An 18,774-nucleotide genomic window follows, 5' to 3' on the forward strand; every position below is an offset into this window, starting at 1 on the left:
AGAATGCAGCAGCACGAGTGGTCTTTGATGAACCCAAAAGAGCACATGTCACTCCGCTACTCACCCATTTGCACTGGCTGCCAGTTGCTGCTCGCATCAAATTCAAAGCTCTGATGTTTGCTTATAAAGCGACCTCTGGCTTTGCTCCTTCGTATCTGCTCTCACTTCTGCAGATTTATGTGCCCTCCAGAAAGTTGCGTTCTGTGAATGAACGCCGCCTCGTGGTTCCATCCCTAAGAGGGAAGAAATCACTTTCCCGAACTCTCGCATTCAATCTGCCCAGTTGGTGGAATGAACTCCCTAATTACATCAGAACGGCAGAGTCACTTGCTGTCTTCAAGAAACGACTAAAAACTCAACTATTTAGTCTCCACTTTCCTTCCTAATCTGTAACTGCCTCTCTGGCTATACCACTAACTGTTCTCTCTCTCTCTCTCAAAAAAAAAAAAAAAAACATTACTATTGCTTTTGCTTCTTAGACTTTACACACCTGACACTTGTCTATAGCACTTATTCACTGCTGCTCTTATAGTTGTGTAAATTGCTTCTTTGTCCTCATTTGTAAGTCGCTTTGGATAAAAGCGTCTGCTAAATTAATAAATGTAAATGTATATTTTAATGTTACTCTCAAACCTGTTGATGTAAATTACTTTAATGGTAGGTGTCTATATTTTCATTGCTACAAACTTTTATTTTATTTTAAATAAGATCTGAGGCAGATTTTATGTAGAATAACTAAACTAGAAATGGCCTCAAACTTTGAGATTTTAAGTTTAACAGTGTCCAGACATTTATGCAGCATACGATTAGTACAGACCAGGGCAGTATTTCATGAGCTGAGCTGTTTAATCTTCATTGGACCACTGACACAGGATCTCCCTGTGCAGAAATAGCAGGAGCCCAAGGGCAATTTGCTGGACTACGGGTGCTTCCGTCAGCCTGTGTTTTGGAAAGTTGGCCTAGTGTTTACAAGAGCCTCGGCGTTCTATTAAAGCTCAGTCACTTCCTATCAGGTGTGTGAGGCCTAGTGAAGGGGTGGAATTGATGTACAGTATGGAGTCCTTTTACAGCTGGCATCTTGGACGGGCACCAGCTTTTTGACTCTACGGATGGGTTTTAAGGCTCGCATGCTTTTTTCCCCCTCCTCCTTTGGATTATATTCTATGCATCACAATTGCATTGACATGGATCTAAAACTGGCATCCGAGAGTAGTTCATTCTCTTGTGACCTGATTTTTTTTATTTGTTTAGAAGAGTTTATCTGGTCATGTCTTTCAGCGATTCTTCTGTTCATCTCTGAGTCAGACTACATTTGTCACACTCAGAAAAATAAAGTGAGCTACAAGACAGCAAATCTGCTTGGTCGGGGGCTCGAGTGAATGACAGGCATTGTTGTGTGGCTGTTTTTAGCCAGAGGAAAATGGCAAAGTGGGCTCCCTGAGGTGAAGCGCTACCGTCTGGATGCGCAGGGCGGAGAACACACACTCGCATTACTTATCCACAAACTCGGCTGGTACTGAAGCAGCACGTCTCTCAGGAGCTCGAATCAAAAAAGAGGTCTCAAAAGCGGCCAAAGTCATAGGGCAGACTTGCCTGCCAAGAAAAAACTCGCCTTATGAAATGGAAAGTCTGAAGTCATTCACAATATGCCAGAAAATATTAATCAAAGAAATACAGTTCATACTGGAGTTCGGGGAGCACTGGGGTTAGAATTCATGATAACTACGAGGAAGAGGAGATGTGGATTTGAGCGTCATTTCATGTTTTCTGATGTTTTCTGAAATTTATTCGCTGTTCAGTCTATGGAAGGGTGAAAGTTAATGCATTTTTCAATTTTCACTTACCTGTTTTTATGTGAATTTTGGAGATGCGCACAAAAAACTGTTAGAAACACCAAGATGCAAATGTATGAGCATAACTTAGTAGGATAAACTTTTTATTTGATAAGAGAAGATGCTTTATTCGCACATCTTTTATGAAATATTCCAGGTGTTGCACATAAATTTAATTTGGACATCTTTGGATGGATACATAGCAAGTGACCCTTTTAATCACCAGAGATCAGCGATATATAGATGCCATGACAAGTTTAAGCTGTTTTAGCAGTGTTATTTTTAACAAGCAACTAGGACAGATTGGTAAAGAATGCATAAGGAGTGCTATTGTTTGATTATTGAATAATTAGGTGTTGACGAATCAGTTGCCTCTTTAGATATTTCATAAAAATGTTCTAAGATATAGGCGTAGAATTGGGAAGATCATTCTACCAGGATGGAACGTTAAAGGTGAAAGGTCTTGCAATTGATTTTGTGCACCTTTGGTATGGTATCATAAAGAGATGTTCGGTCGCAGAGCGGAGAGTCCCGCAAGGCAGATAGGCCTGAAGTAGTAGGTTCAAGTAAAGGGGTGCAGATCCATTGGTTGTTTGTTAGGTGACAGTGCCTTGATTTTTTTTCATGCATTTAAAGTGTAACAAACTTAGGTTATCACTAACTCCTCCTCCTTCAGGATAAGGAGGTCCAATGTCCAGCATGACAGTAAATGGAAAAGGCAGGATTTAGCCTGTATGTTTTCTGCTGGGAATGACAGAATGCTGACTCGACATTTTCGCTGTTTATAGGGGCTCCAAAGAGGGAAGTGAGCGTGAGCTGAACTCTCGCAGACATCGTCTGTCAGCGTTGAGGAAGCCTGAATCTCATTGCATCATGAGAACTTTCTGTAAATGTAAATACATTTTTGATTACAGTGGTTACAGGAATTTTATAAAGAGCACAACAACTGTATTACTTAAACTGCATAAATGTAAGACAAATTGGGTTTGTCCATGCAGAATAAAGATGGACAGTGTTCAGGACATCACTTCACATACAGGCAGTCATTTTGCAGTCTTTTTGATAGCAACGGCAGTTCAGAAATTGGCCATTAATATTTCCAAAGTGTTAGTTTTTCGCAACTCAAAAGGCAAGGTAATCTATTAACAAGAGCTCAGCGGGGAGCAGCTCTCAATAGCTCTTCTCCTCAGTGTGGAGTCTGATGTTACGTAAAATGCTGTTCTTTTGCTCTGGTTGAGCCTGAGAGGCTCTTTTGGCATGTTTGAGTTCAGTGTTCTTGTCTGGCTCTTGGCTGTGCTCCAGTGCTTAAATCCCTACCTCCCTTCCCAACCACCTCCCCCTCCTCCTCTTCTCATCCCCATCCGCTTTTCCCCCTTCGGCCCGTGGCAGCAGGACCAGCCTCTGTGCCACAGATGCCCGCAGTTGCTCAGGGCTCTCAACATGGGAACAAAGCATTGGCAGGACCAAGGGAACCCGTCTGTTAGTGTGCTGCTCCTCCAGTGCAAAAATCTAAAATTTCAGAAATGAAACGCCTCCGAGCAGTTGCAAAATCCTTCTGCTTCTTTTTATTTTCTCATCTTCTCATATTCCAAATTGTGTCTTGTTGTTTTGAAATGTCTTGGTGTTTTTGGAAGATTTTATAATACAGTATCTTTTATATTGGTTGTATATATTCTATGTGTATACATTTTTCTTAATAGTGAATGGTAGTGTTATTGTTATTAGGCAAACTTTTTTTATTGATTGACAGTGGTGCCCCCATAAAATTTTCTTAGGGGTGGCCAGATGAGGCCACACCAAATCTTGGAGTGGTACACAAAAAATTGTTTTTTTAATTAATTTAATAAATTACGTTTAAAATATTGCAATTTATTCAGCAAGTACATGTGCAAATCAAATAAAAATCTATATTTAGTTTAAAAACATTTTTCAGGTCAGTTATTTTTCGCATACTTTTATTGTGCAGCATACAGTTTATGCCATGTCTAAAATTTATGAAGATTAATTAATTAATTAATAAAGCACAAATGAACAAACTGAACAAAAGGCAATACCATATACACACACTCACTATACTGACCTTAATAATATCATATAATAATAAACCTAATAATTCCTTTTTGAGCCACAATATTGTTAATGCAGCTTCTTCTATTAATATGCCTTTTTGCAAAATGCATCCACAAAAACATTGCGATTTTTGGCCCTTTTAAAGGGCACCTAGGTTAGCCCTTTTTTCAGATTTAATATAAGTGTTTTGCATCTCCAGAATGTGTCTGTAAAGTTTCAGCTCAAAACACCCATCAGATTTTTCATTATACCTTTTACAAGATTCTATTTTATACATTTTTGCACTAGGGGGCTGTTTTGTCATACTGAGCCTTTAAGGCTAGTCCTCCCCACCTACCGTTTCTACGTGCCTTTCTGCGTGCCTTAATCTCCTCCCTGAGCTGCGTCAGACAACAGACAGACTTAAAGGAAGCAGATCTCACGTAGCGTTTTTGAGAAATACTACAGTAAGAACTTTACCAAAGAGTATTTGTTGTGCAGTTGCATCGATGAGTCACACACAATAGTTACAAAGTTCACACGCGCGCACACACCCCGTGCAAAGACACACACACACACACACACAAACAGAGCGCCCGTTTAGCTTTGCACTTTTTTTGCACACGCAAATGTGACAGGATACAGGTTAATCTCCACTGCTGTATGGATATCTGTTATGTTAATGTACAAAATAAACCTGATTTAACGTCCACAAACCGAGACTGAAGCGTCTTCCTGTATAATTGTTCTGAGACGCGGCTGTGCTGATGAAGTAAAGCGAAACTAAATCGCTGTAATTCATTACACACATGCTCTGTTTTAAAACATTTTAATCTTGTGAAACTCACTCTTGATCACATTTGATGATGATTGATGATCCTAGCAAACTGAACACACCTTTTATTCCCGGTTGCTTTGCGCACGTCTGGTCTTGTTGATATGATTATACACGTGACTATCGGGACATGTTAATACATGCAGCTGTCAATCAATTCGGTGGGCGGGGGGACCGCACTTCTACGTCAAGTTGCGGTCGATCTGAAATACGCTCCAATTGGTCCACCGTTTTTTAAAATTGTCCACCATGTTGTTAAATTGAAAAAAAAGGACTGGGTGTGTTTATATCACCCCAATATGATGGTCTATACACTATATCTACACATATGTCTGTCCAAAAGCTTAAAAAGTAGATTTTTCACTATAGGTGCCCTTTAAGCCAACCAGAAAAATTTGAGGTGCTAAATAAACTAGATTCTGTAAAGCTAATTTCAAAATGCTTTTTTTGGATTTGTGGTTTCCAATCGGATAAAACACAATTTTTAATTTCAAAAATAATAATTTCTTAATAAAAATTTATAATGCTAAACAAATTATAAGAACTTTACCCTTTTTTTTTTTTTTTAAAGAACGTAACGCGAACTTGAAACACAAAAAACAGAAATTCAGTAAAGTCAGCTTATGTGCGCTAGTTGAATGTCAGCGGTTCATCCCAGGGGTGCAGCCAGAATAACATAAAAGTCAAACAACTATTTAGCGCATGCTTACAAAGTGAATTATAGTAATATTGCCGTTGTATAATAGCATGCATATAATATGTAGTAATCAGCAAAAGTGAACGTTCTGTAGAAAAGCGAAAACATTAAACAGTGCAAACCAAAATATTGTGAAGTTACGCAAGTACATTTAGATGAGGCAGCGCAGTGGCGCAGTTGGTAGCGCTGTCACCTCACAGCAAGAAGGCTGCTGGTTTGAGTCTAGGCTGGGTCAGTTGGCATTTTTGTGTGGAGTTTGCGCGTTCTCTCCGTGTTTGCGTGGGTTTCTTCCTGGTTCCTTCGGTTTCCCCCAAAGTCTAAAGGTATGCACCATAGGTGAATTGGGTAAGCTAAATTGTCTGCAGTGTATGTGTGTGAATGGGAGTGTATGTGTGTTTCCAGGTGATGGGTCGCAGCTGGAAGGGCATCCGCTGCGTAAAACGTGCTGGATAAGTTAACGGTTCATTCCACTGTGGCGACCCTCGATTAATAAAGGGACTAAGCTGAAAAGAAAATGAATCAATGAACATTTAAATGAATAAAATCAACAGCAAAATCAGATTGAGCTGGCCACAGGGGTGCCCTTGTTGATTGATTTATTGCTAATGAAAATAAAAGATCAATAATACACAAAAAATAGAATAAAATTACATAAAAAAAGAAAGGAAATATAGAATTATATAGTAGTCATCAATGAAAGTAAAGCAAAACTTTTCATCCAAGTTGTCCTAAAAGTAACCCAAACACTAATTCTTGTCAATTTTGAGCAACTTATTTTGATCCACTTTAAATATTGACTACTGTAGATCTAGAACTTTATAGAATTGTTTTTTTAAAAATCTAAACTTACAAAAGCAAATAGCAACATTCTTAAAATATTTATGATCAAAGTGATAATACAAAAAGCTAATTCAAGATAATAATGCGATTAGTGTTTTAAAATACTAAAACAGCCCTTGGATATTCAGCTCTGTTGTTTTTGCATTTAGATTACCGTTTATTGTATATAATAATTTAATCATAAAAACACTCTAATCTTGTTTGCCAAATATTCTCAAGAAGCAAATCAAGTTTCATACTCTATATATTTGTGATGCATAAATTAACTTCAAACAATTAAGGTGATTTTTTTTTTCCCCAGATATTATTATTTATATATTTTTAATTATTTCAAAAACTCTAATATTAATTTTATTGACAAAATAATTGGCCAAAATTTAAATCTCAATGTTTACTGATTTTATGCCACTCGACAGGTTTAGATTACTCTTTAAGTACCTCCAAACCACTTAAATAGCGGTTCCTCCTGTGCTCTGTAACGCCCCTCACATCAATGCCACACCAGGCTTGGCGTTGCACAATGAAGTTTGCAACCGGCTCCAGGAGGGTAACTTGAATGCTCTTTAAATCTTTGTGTAGCAAGGTCAGCGTGGGGTCCGGGAAGGTCAGCCTTTTCCACCCAGGCCTGTCACCTCATATTGATCCGCTCGTCATTCGTCTGCGATTACGCCCCCCCCCTGCGCCGTACCTCTATCGGCACCCACGTCCTTCAGGGGAATTCTACAGCTATAGCTGGGCATGGGAGTGCCAGCCATTCTCCTCCCCTGTACAACCCCCCCCCCCCCCCCCCCCCCCCATCCTTAGCCGGAATCAAATCCCAGGCGGGCCCCCTCCCTGTTGCCCCGTTTCCAGTTGAATTGCCCTCATTCTTCTCGGGGAGCCTCTCAGGGGACGACTCCAGCCGTGCATGGCAATGAGATGCCTGAGCACTCTGCGACTGCACCTCCCCTGCTCATAACGCTCACACCTGGGATCACTATTTCATTCAGTGTCTCGGTGAAATGGAAAGGTGATCTTAATCTCTCTCGTGCTCAATTGCTCTTTTTCCATTTCTTCAGATTGTTAAAGGGATAGTTCACCCAAAAATAAACATTCTGTCATTGTTTTTTAACCCTCATGTCTTTACAAACCCTTATGACATTCTTTTTTATGGAGAACACAGATGGTTTTAAAAAAGTGTGTTGGGCATGCAATAAATATCAATGTGGTCCAAAGTTTTTTTTTTAATTTATTGTATGGATAAGAGGAATTGAAAAGGGTTTAATATCAGAACGTATTTATTGAAGTGTTTGTTTCCGTTTTTTTTAGTTCACACAGAGAATGTCAGTTGGGTCCAAAGTTGTTTTCATTTATTGTATGGATAAAAGAGTACACCATTTCAGAATTTAAGATTCACAGAAATGCATACTAAAGCCAGGTCAAGGCAAACAAACACACCCATTGGTCAGGTTTAGTTTTAAAGCGTTAGTTCATCCCGGAGTAAAAATTCTGCCATGTACTCACTCTCATGTCCTTTCCAAACCCATGAGGCTTTCGTTTATCTTTAGGTCACAAATGAAGTTATTTTTGAATAAAATCAGACAGATTTCTGTTCTACTGGTGAAAGCAAATTAACCCAAAAGTTGACTCTTTGAAACATAAAGAGATCAAAAATAAATTCATTTTAACTGAGAGATTTAAAGAGATATTTCACCCAAAAATAACGTTTGATTTAGTTTCTTCTGTTGAACGCAAAAATATATATATTTGAAAAAAAAAAAAACAAAAAAAAAACTTGAAACCTGCAACCATTGGCTTTTATATAGATGTCAGTGGTTACAGTTTTTCAGATTTCTTTAAAATGTTAATGTCTTCAACAGAAGAAACAAACGTTTACAGGTTTATAGCCACTTGAGTTAAAAAAAAATGGGGTGTATTAATCCTTTAAGTTAAATTATTCAAAAAAGCCACAATTACTTTAAATGATCGTTTAAAACTAAAAGATTTAATTTGAAATGTCTCACATAAAGGTTGATCAGCAAATAGTGTTTACAGCAGTGGTGCTCAACCCCGTTCCTGGAGATCGACCTTCCTGCAAAGTTCAGCTCCAACCCTGATCAAACACACCTGAAACAGTTAATTAAGACCTGAACAGCACTTGATAATTACAGGCAGGTGTGTTTGATATGGGTTGCAACTGAAATCTGCAGGAAGGTCGATCTCCAGGAACAGGGTTGGTCACCCCTGGTTTATAGCATTTGAATTTGGGTACAGAAGCTCAACCATGCTTCCTTGATGTAAGACAACCAATAGGACCTATCATTTTATGTCTCACTGCACTTTTGAGCTTCTGCTAGAACCATTTCTTTCATGCAGCAAGCAGGTGTGGTTAAGCTTCTGTGTTTTTTTTTTATGTTAAAAAAAGCCAAAATTGACATTAAACAGCTGATAACCCTACAAAAATGTTAAAACATGGAAACTAAAATCAAGTTTGTCTAATCAAACATTGTGTCTGATGAAGGGTGATTAAATGAGGACAAAAAATAGCCTAACATTTGCCCCATCTTGACTTCTAAATTGGGATATTTTGGTGTATACATGTTGATAACTATAGGTGGACCTTAGAGAACAATACAAAATATAAAAAGCAGTTCATGATCCCATTAAAAATACACTTTGTGTGCCAAAAAAGAAAGAAATTTATTAAAACTTTACTTTGATGATCCGTTTGTTGACTTTAAGTTACATTGCATGTACATGCCATCTAATTCTCATTGGATTATACAGTAAGCAGACTGTTAGGGTGGGGTTAGGATTGGGGTTAGTGTAAGTTGACATGTACTTGCAAAGTTTCTTATAGTCAGATAAATGTCTGTTTAGCAACAGTATCAACAGATATTACGCAAACAGCCTACTAATACTCAAATGGACAATCAAAATAAAGTGTTGCCTGAAAGTCTTATGGGTTTAAATCAATGTGAGTAAATAAAAACACAAATATCGTTTTGCAGCACACCAGCTTTTTAAAACGAAACTTAGCTTGCATAAGAAGATGAATTGTCCATAAACAATATCATATAACTCTTAATGTGAAAATTCCTTTTCTAAGCTCTCCAGGGGTAATACACTGACAGTACATTTGATTAGATAAATCACACTGATCTGGCCAAGAGCATTTACGCTGTTTAGAGGAGGAGGAAGATGGATCTAGAATTAGTCATCGTTACTCTTGCCTCTTGTATCACATTGGCCCTGTTAAATACAGTTGGCAATACACCGTCCTCCATCACAAGCTCTTGATTAAGCGTTAATCAATTGGTGCTAAGATAGACAAATTGTGCCTAAATGTTAACCTCATGGCGCTGTACTCAATTATGCTAATAATCGGTTCATTTGATGGTTAATGAAACAACTGAGACCTTGCTCTTGGTATTGATTTCCCATTTGGAACTCTCTTAAGGGACAAGGTTAGTTAGGCAAGAGGTTGGCTCATTTATCTGATCTAATGATCAATGTCTCTGAGTGATATGCTTACACAATACACACCATCGCGATGACAGTTTCTTGGACGGAAAAACAGCGAGTGACCTGGTCAACTGTTAAACCTCATGTGTCAATCCAAAAGGACAATAAAGCTCTAAGCTCCAACTTGAGTTGCCATGGTAACATTATCTCAGCCCACCACTACCTGGAGCCATTGGGCATCATGATCCCAATATCAATCCAATGCACACAGATTAGCTTGGAAACACACTTCGGCAATGACAAGAGGGTTAGGGTTATAATTCAGGCAGATTCTTTGTAGAACATGTTTTCTGTTTAAATGTGCATGACTGAGAATATTTTAGTTGGTTGAAATGCATTTAAACTGTGCGACTGCTAATGCTAACATGGATTCTGTTTCAACTGTGGCGTTGATTAATAATGAATGTTCATTGATAGTCTTTTATTTAATTAGTTTGCATTAGTTTAGACTAGATGACATGTTTTTATTCTAATGTTACGCTGCAAGATATTAACAGAGGAAGTGTTGAAAATAGTTATGCAATAGTGTGTCTAAAATGACCTTGTCTGAGTTGAAAGAGCTTCAGATAAGTAAATTGAGTTTCATTCTATATTCTAGCCCTAAATTTGAGTGGAAATAATAATTCAGTTTTTAGAATCTATTTTAATATTAATTCATGTTTTTATTTAGGGTATCAGTGGGATCTTAAAAAGTCTTAAAATGTCTTACATTTCAAAAACTAAATTTTAGGCCTTAAAAAGTCTTAAATTCAATGAAATTTTGTCTTGTAGGTATTTAAATAATTGTAAACCGGTCTTAATTTTCCTATGTCCATGTAAAGCTATCCAACACGCATCCAATTACCAACAATCTCTATAGAACTTTTATTCATTCATTCATTCATTCATTTTCTTTTGGGTATAGTCCCTTTATTAATCTTGGGTCGCAGAATGAACACAGCAGAACGAACAGCCAACTTAGCAACCCCATCACTGGGAAACACCCATACACTCTCATTCACACTCATAGGCTACGGCCAATTTAGTTTACCCAATTTACCTATAGTGCATGTCTTTGGGCTAGTAGGGGAAACCAGAGCACCCGGAGGAAACCCACGCCAACATGCAAACTCCACACAGAAATGCCAACTGACCCAGCCAGGGCTCGAAATAGCGACCTTCTTAGTGTAAGGCCAACAAAAGCGTATTAATAACTCTATTTACAATATGGTTTAATTATCATCTTTATAATCATATTTGTTTTAAAAGTCTCTGTGTATTTATAGTCCATATATGGTGAGGACACCAACCTGGACTAGTTTATTATAGTTTTATTATAGCAGCGGATGCCCTTCCTGGGACCCAACACTGGGAAATTCATACACTCTTGCGTTCACACACATACACTATGGCCAATTTAGCTTATTCAATTCACCCATACCACATGTCTTTGGACTGTGGGGAAAAATAACAAAAGTATATCTCTTGAAAATCTTAGGTACTAATATACACCTTTGAGGTATCAATATGGACCGTTACACACGTGTTCACACCAAAACACACGTTAGGCAAGGCAAGGCACGTTTATGTACAGTATATAGCACATTTCATACACATTGGCAATTCAAAGTGCTTTACATAAGCATGAATAAAAGAGACAAGCATAAGAAAATAAAAACAAATAATAGAAATGATTAAAAACAGATTAAAATGTGTTAAAACAGGTTATAAAAGAATGAAAAAGAAAAGAAACACGTTACATAAGTACAAATATGAACATTTTGAAAAGGTACCACCCCAGTGACCATTCTCGTACTTTTACTTCTGGGAGTGTAGGGTTTGCTTGTTTTGACAATTTATTTAAAAATCTGGCTAAGAAATAACAAATTATAATATAATATAAAAAGTCCTGTGTAAGTTTGAAATTTCATTCATTATAGTCTTAAAAATGTCTTAAAGTCTTAAATTTCAAATGTGAAACTTGCAGACTCTGTTATTGTCAAATAATCCTTCATGAATTACATTGTATTATAATATTTAGTAAATACAAAGTAAAGCTTTTATAAGAAATAGAAATATCCAGTAAAAGCAATAAACGTCTCTAACTTTTAATGAATCTAATGCATCTATGCTTAGGATTAATTTCATTCTGTCAAAAACAAATTATTTAGCCATAAGTGGATGATGTGATGTTATACATGTTTTTGAATGTTAAGCTTGGTTATAGTTTGGCTAGTTACACTGTAATTGTTGTCTATAAAATGCACATGCTGTATTATTAGTACTTAATAATGTAACTTGAACAATTTAACTTAACTTGAATTTCTGACTTAGAGATGATTCGCAAAACACAATGTCTACGAACAAAACAATAACTAGCAAATGCGAGCAATTCTATATAAGCATAACGAAGTGGACTCATCCAGAGGAGACTATATAATATTGTCTAATCTTCACTAAAATGGGTTCAGCCCCAGTGCTGAGTCGAGATCTGGGCTGATTTCGTTCTGCCGATGCCAGGAGTGAAGCGTAATAGAGATGTTTAAAGCGTATCTGCTTTGCTTGCATTCCATCATGCACTGCTGCTAAAATAATAAGTGCATGGGTTACTTCAGGACACCTCCCTCTGAGCCACCATCACAATGTTGTCATTGGCTCTTTCTTGAGGTTCCCTCGTAACAACTCTGAAAGCCACACTGACCATGTTTGCAGTCTTTGTGACAGACTCTTCTGCGATCCGTACATATCAAAGTAAACCACTCTGACAGGCAGAGACGTATGTTCACTCTTTTCTATCCTCAAGACAAGTCACCTATCTGTTTGTTTGTGTGCAAACTCATGCCTTCCAACAGGCCAGAGCCAAACAAACATGAGGAAACATGAATATTGCATTTCCCAAGATGCTCATGTGTCTATTACTGTGCCTTTATGGTGTTAAACATGGTAAATTGAGTAGACGGGGGAGAGAAACCGTCTCAGTGGGAGTTCTGGAGCGTCTCATCTCCCCATCATGCACTGCTCTAAGAGCTATATTAACTTGTAATCAGATTCCACCAGTTCATTAAAGCTGTCTACTTGTGCATCCCTTAGATGTTAAGGGAGGTGGCCACTTTTTCATGTGTGTGAGAGCCTGGCAGAGCAATGCCCGCTGTAACAAGGCTGTAGTCTTTGTTCCGAGACTCAGGCGCCTGAGGGGAGTTTGCACAAAAGATGTGGATTCTGTTAGAAAGTCTTGTCGTTTGTGTGGATATACAAGAAGAGAAATGTCAAGAGACTCCGTTAGCAGTGACAGCCTTGATTGTGTGCATGCATTTAGATGGATGGATTGTGTGTGTGTGTTTGTGTGAATGTGTGTGTGCATGTGAGCGCACGTTTGCTTGCGCAGCTTCAACATAAAGACATGCATCAGGTCGACTAGGTGATGCTGGGGACATTAATGTGTTTTTGTTGAACGAATCACTGAAACCACATTTGAAGGTGGTCTGTGATGGAATTTGACTTATGGAATGGTGCAGGAATGAACCCAGAAGATTTGTTTTTTTTTGGTTTTCACCAGATATTCGTTTGGGTAATTTAGTTTAGTTTATGAGAAAAATTTAATGGTAACACTTTGTTTTGATGGTCTATTTGAGTATTAGTAGACTGTCTGCTTAATATCTGCAGATACTGCTCCTTCAATAGACATTTAACTGACTATAAGAAACTTTGCAAGTACATGCCAAATTACACTAACCCTAACCCTAACCCCAACCAAGCAGTCTACTTATAATCTAATGACAGTTAGTTGGCATGAAGATGCAATGTAACTTAAATTCAACAAACGGACCATAAAAATAAAGTGTGACCAATTAAATATATGGTAAACAAAATTTGACAGTACTACTAATGTTTTTCCCTGCAACATAAGTTCATTCATTAATTTTCCTTTGGCTTAAGGCTGATTTATTCTTCTGCATCGAGTGATCGGCGTGACCCACGGCACCTGCCTTGCACGTAGTCATGCATTTATAGTTCTGCGTGCTGTTTGTGTTGCTCTGCAATAACACTTCCAAAACGTTAGCTGCCAGTGAGGTTTTTATGTTACATTGTGTCGAGTTTCTTTGTGGGTATTTTGTTATTTCTAAACGCAACAAATAGCTAAAACTCATTCCTTCAGTGGCAGGAACCAGTCGACGTGCAACAACTTTAATCATAAAGGTAAACAAAGAAAAACAAATGGCAAACAAATGTTACCATCTGGAGCTCCTTCATGGGACTCGACACTTGTAAACACTCACTCCAACGGCCTCACGGCTCTCAACGCCGCCCACGCTCATTACCTTTACTAAGCCGACCAATCACAGAGCTTGCGCTATGTGTCGTTGTGACGTGTAGCTATATGTTTTGAGAGGTAAGCATCAGCGTCTGCGTCAGCCATGGCAAGGGCTATGCGACTGCACGAAGGCTGCGCCGATGCATGTGCTTGACCCAGAAGTTTAAATCAGTCATTAGTCCCTTTATTCATAAGGGGTCACCACAGTGGAATGAACCACCCACAAAATAAATTAAATAAACTTATTTAGAAAATGTGATTATTATTATTATTATTTTTTTAAATGTTGTCTCTATCTTGATAGAGACAACATTTGGTATCATTGTATCATTGGTATCATTTGTAATCCTTTGGGGATTCTTTTTTCCTCATAAATCTAAATTATCACATATTTCATTTCTTTTCTAAATATAATTTCAAAAATTGCATTTACTAATTATAATTATTAGAATACAGTACAAGAAATGTAGTCTTCATCTACTATAAGAAAAAAGTGAAGACAATTGTAAGTGAAGAAATTGTGAGACAAAATATACAGGTACCTTTTTTTTACCTTTATTAATTTTTTATACAGTGGTAGAAACAAGCATCTGCAGGGGTATTTTGTTTAACAAAAAGCCAATTAAGAGAAAAATCTGCTTTTCTTCACTCAAATTCCTTTTAATTGGGATTTATTCACACACATGCACAAAACGTGATACTGAAACATATCCTCAGTTTGGACAATATTCTGTGATATGTGTTGCTCATTCTTTATAGCACTTTAGGTGCTCGATTTAAAATATAACTCGAAAAACAACCCAGATGTGTTTGTTTATACTCTGTTGTAAACCTGAACAGTTTACTAACTGCATACCATCATGACATCATTGCCTGTTGCATTGTTGTAGGCTACAGTATTGTTCAGAGCATTCTTTTGCTAAGTCAGACTCAATCACAGGGAAAAAGGTGAGAGGAGTCACACGCAGCGGCTTTCTCATGCCTTTCTCTTTTTCTCTCTCTCGCCTTACAGACGCCATCAATAACAGGATGTTAATGCTAGACGGAATGCCTGCAGTCCGAGTCAAAGCAGAACCTCTGGAATCTGAGAGAGGGGTAAGAGAACAGTTGTTTTTCATACAAACTTCCCATCCGCACTGTACCACCCTCCACTCCTTTTAGCCCTCACACGCCCACCTCCTCGCTGTGATGCCCCTAATTACACCCAGACCCGTGGATGTGGAGTGGCCCTGATGTGGAGAGCCACAGCTGGAGCAGGAATGCTCTCAGGGCCTGCAGTCGGGGCCACTGCAGCCAGGGCAGCCATTTTGGCAGGGCCTATACACAGATGCTGTAGAGAGAGTCATTAGAGAGTCATTATTTCTTCATATGCTACTTCCTTAAGTCCACATGTTGTGTTCATGATCATCCCAAACAGAGTACTGGCCAAATAAAAGCTGTATTAGGGGTTTTCAAACTGAGATCCAAGACCCCCCAGGAGCTCACAAGAAAGTTCTAGGAGGTCTTATTGTTTTGTCTTGTTTAACGAAATTAATAATGTTTTAATAAAAAAAGTATGTGTTGAGTTGATTTAAAGTGAATACTTTATCTGCCATTGAGTAAACAACTCCAGTGAGTGTTCAGTTAATAATTCACTGATTCAAATGATCTGCTCAGAGCAAGTCTTTAGTTAGCAATTCACAGATTCTAATGAACCAGTGAGAACAAGTGTCCAGTTAATGATTTATTGATTCAAATGTTCCATTAAGGTGAGTTTTTACTTATTGATTCGGTCAGAGAGAGTCTCCAGTTGATAAATCACAGATTCAAATCTTTGAGTCTGAGCAAGTCTCCAGTTAGTGATTCACAGATTCTAATGAACCAGTCAGAACATGTATTCAATTAATGATTTATTGATACAAATGTTCTATTTAGAGCGAGTCTTCAATGATTTATTTAGTCAGATAGAGTCTCCAGTTGATAACTCAAAGATTCAAACATTTAAGTTGGAGCAAGTCTTCATTTAGCAATTCACAGATTCTAATGAATCAGTCAGAACAAGTATCCAGGCAATGATTCTTTGATTAAAATGTTACATTAAGAGTGAGTTTTCACTGATTGATTTGACCAGAGAAAATCTCCAACTGGTAACTCACAGATTCAAATGTTTGTGTCCAAGCAAATCTCCAGTTAGCAATATGCAGAGTCTACACGGCAAAAAATTATTTTCTTTCTTAGATTTTTTTTGTCTTGTTTCCAGTCCAAATATCTAAAAAATCTTAAATCAAAAAGCCTTTTCTAGACAAGCAAAACATATTGTCTTGTTTTAAGAAATAATATGCCAAAATGATATGAGTTTTTCCTCAAAACAAGCGAAATAATCTGCCAATGGGATGAGAAAAATAATCTTATGTCAAAAGGAAAAACAAGATTATTTTGCTTACCCCATTGGCAGATTATTTTACTTGTTTTAAGGAAAAACTCACTTGGTATATAATAATATTGGTATATTATTTCTGAAAACAAGACATTATGTTTTGCTTGCTGCTATAAGGATGTTTAGATATTTTGGACCAGAAACAAGACAAAAAATCTGAGTAAGAAAAGCATTTTTTTTGCAGTATAATGAACCAGTCAGAACAAGTATCCAGTTAATGATTTTTTGAATCAAATATTTCGTTCAGAGTGAGTCTTCACTCATTGATTCGACCAGAGAGAGTCTCCAGCTGATAATCTTGGAGTCAGAACAAGTCTCTAGGAAACCATTCACAGATTCCCTAAATTCCCTGAACTCAATATGAGCCAAAAATGGGAGAACAACAGTTTGGATTATATGGCTTCTGTTTTAATGTTGCATTTTTATAAGCAGACATCAGTCAGTAGTTTTGTCAGTAGTTTTTGTTCCAAAAAGAGTTTTGTTTACTTTTACCCAAAGTAAACTTGAAAAGAAATGTTTCTATTTTACTTGAGCCATCAATTCCAAAAGGCACTGTTCACTGAGCTGCTCCACATCAAACGCACAGTTAATATGAAAAGCACAAACGCAGAAATGGATAGATGCACTGTTTTCTTGGAGAGAGAACTTGTGAATAGTTGTGTCTGACAGCCAACAACACACCCTCGTTGTGTTCTACTTCACAAGCCAGCATAGCAACACCTTGTTTCCTTCCTGCGAAAGGCTGGTAGACGTATTCATCCATATGTGCAGAAATGCTGCCAAGCACCAGGAAGTGTGCAACCTACACAATGACTCTTTGAAGTGCATCTCATCACTCAAACATGGTCGTCGTTCTGGTGGCCACTTGCCAAGACCTTGCTGAGAGTGCTTTGCCCCAGTTAATGCCCTCACCTGCTTAACTGAGATCTCATGTAGGACCACCGAATAAAAGTGAAAGTCATCAGTAAAGAGCCAAGGTGGAAAGTACGGAGGAGCAAGCAGTTGAGGTTGAAAACATTTCTACAGAAACTCGTATTTAAAACAGGAACAGGAATCTGCATATAAAAGCCACCTTTTCCTCACATCAAAACCTTAAACATTTTTTGATTCCATATGAAAAGGAGGTCATGAGGTCATGTGTGCTACATTACATTCATCATAATTTGCTTTTTTTTTTCTATTTACATTTCACATGATGGCCTGTTTACACCTAGAAAATAATTCTATCACTAAATACTAAAGCCGCCTTTCCACTGCACACGACAAGGGACAGACCGGAAGTCATTCATTTCCAATGGAGAGTAGTCCGGGAGCTGCATGGAGTTCCGATCATCTCCGTATGCGGGAAACTCAGATCTAATTTGAGCTGCGGATCTGTTGAAATATTTGAACTCCTGCAACTAGACCGTATGCGACTGGCTGACCAGATGTGATGTATTCCAGCGTTGTCCAAACAGGTCTGTGCTCGCAAAATGAGAAATGCTAGTTTTTTACATTATTTTTGAATCAGAAAAAAGTCTATATTAAAAAAAATTCTATTTATTAACGAGTAATAAAAAATTTACGTTGTCTCCACATTCCCTCCAAAATTTAGCGGTCTATGCGTTTCTAGTATTGCATTCATTCAACCATGGTGAACACACGGAGAATAAAGGCTCTTACTTTTGAACTCCTTTATTTCGAATACTGCGTAAACAGCTTCTCTCCCATAGTGCAAGACAAAACAGAAAATTCTGTGCGACAGCCACAAGGGGACGTATTCCGACATCTGTGTGGAGCTCCGATCATCTTCGTATGCAGAAAATTTACAGGCAATGTAAGCTGCGGATCCGTTGAAATATTTGAACTCCTGCGACTAGACTGTGTGTGACCGGCTGACGGAATGTGATGTATTCCAGTGTTGTCCAAGCAGGTCCATGCACGCGAGATGCGAAATACTAGTTTGTTTTTGTTATTTTTAAATCAGTCAAAGTCTACATTAAAAAAAACTATTCTTTTTATAAACGAGTAATAAAAAATATTATTTTTTTACGTTGTCTTCACATTCCCTCCAAAATTTTTAGTGGTCTATGAGTTTCTAGTATTGGATTCATTCAACCATGGTGAACGCACGGAAAATAAAGGCTCTTGATTTTGATCTCCTTTAATTCGGACACTGCAAGAACAGCTTTTCTCTCATGGTGCACGACAATACTGAAAATTCTGTGTGACAGCCACAAGGGGGCGTATTCCGACAGTCGTGTCCAAATGTCGTGTGCAGTAGAAAGGCGGCTTAAGTAGATGCTAAATGCGCATGTGAACAGTTTCTAG

At 37.9% G+C, this 18,774-nt stretch overlaps 1 protein-coding gene across 1 annotated transcript in view; it reads left to right on the forward strand.

Annotated features, from left to right (window-relative positions):
• klf12b (Kruppel like factor 12b) overlaps positions 1-18,774 on the forward strand; it is a 65,732-nt gene that overhangs the window by 21,098 nt on the left and 25,860 nt on the right. Inside the window, exon 2 of the mRNA XM_056465447.1 lies at positions 15,061-15,143. Within this exon, the coding sequence (XP_056321422.1) occupies positions 15,078-15,143 (66 nt within the window). The 5' untranslated portion in view covers positions 15,061-15,077. The remainder of the gene's footprint in view (positions 1-15,060; positions 15,144-18,774) is intronic.

Source organism: Danio aesculapii, chromosome 9 (genome assembly GCF_903798145.1).
Source record: "Danio aesculapii chromosome 9, fDanAes4.1, whole genome shotgun sequence".
NCBI classification, from domain to species: Eukaryota; Metazoa; Chordata; class Actinopteri; order Cypriniformes; family Danionidae; genus Danio; species Danio aesculapii.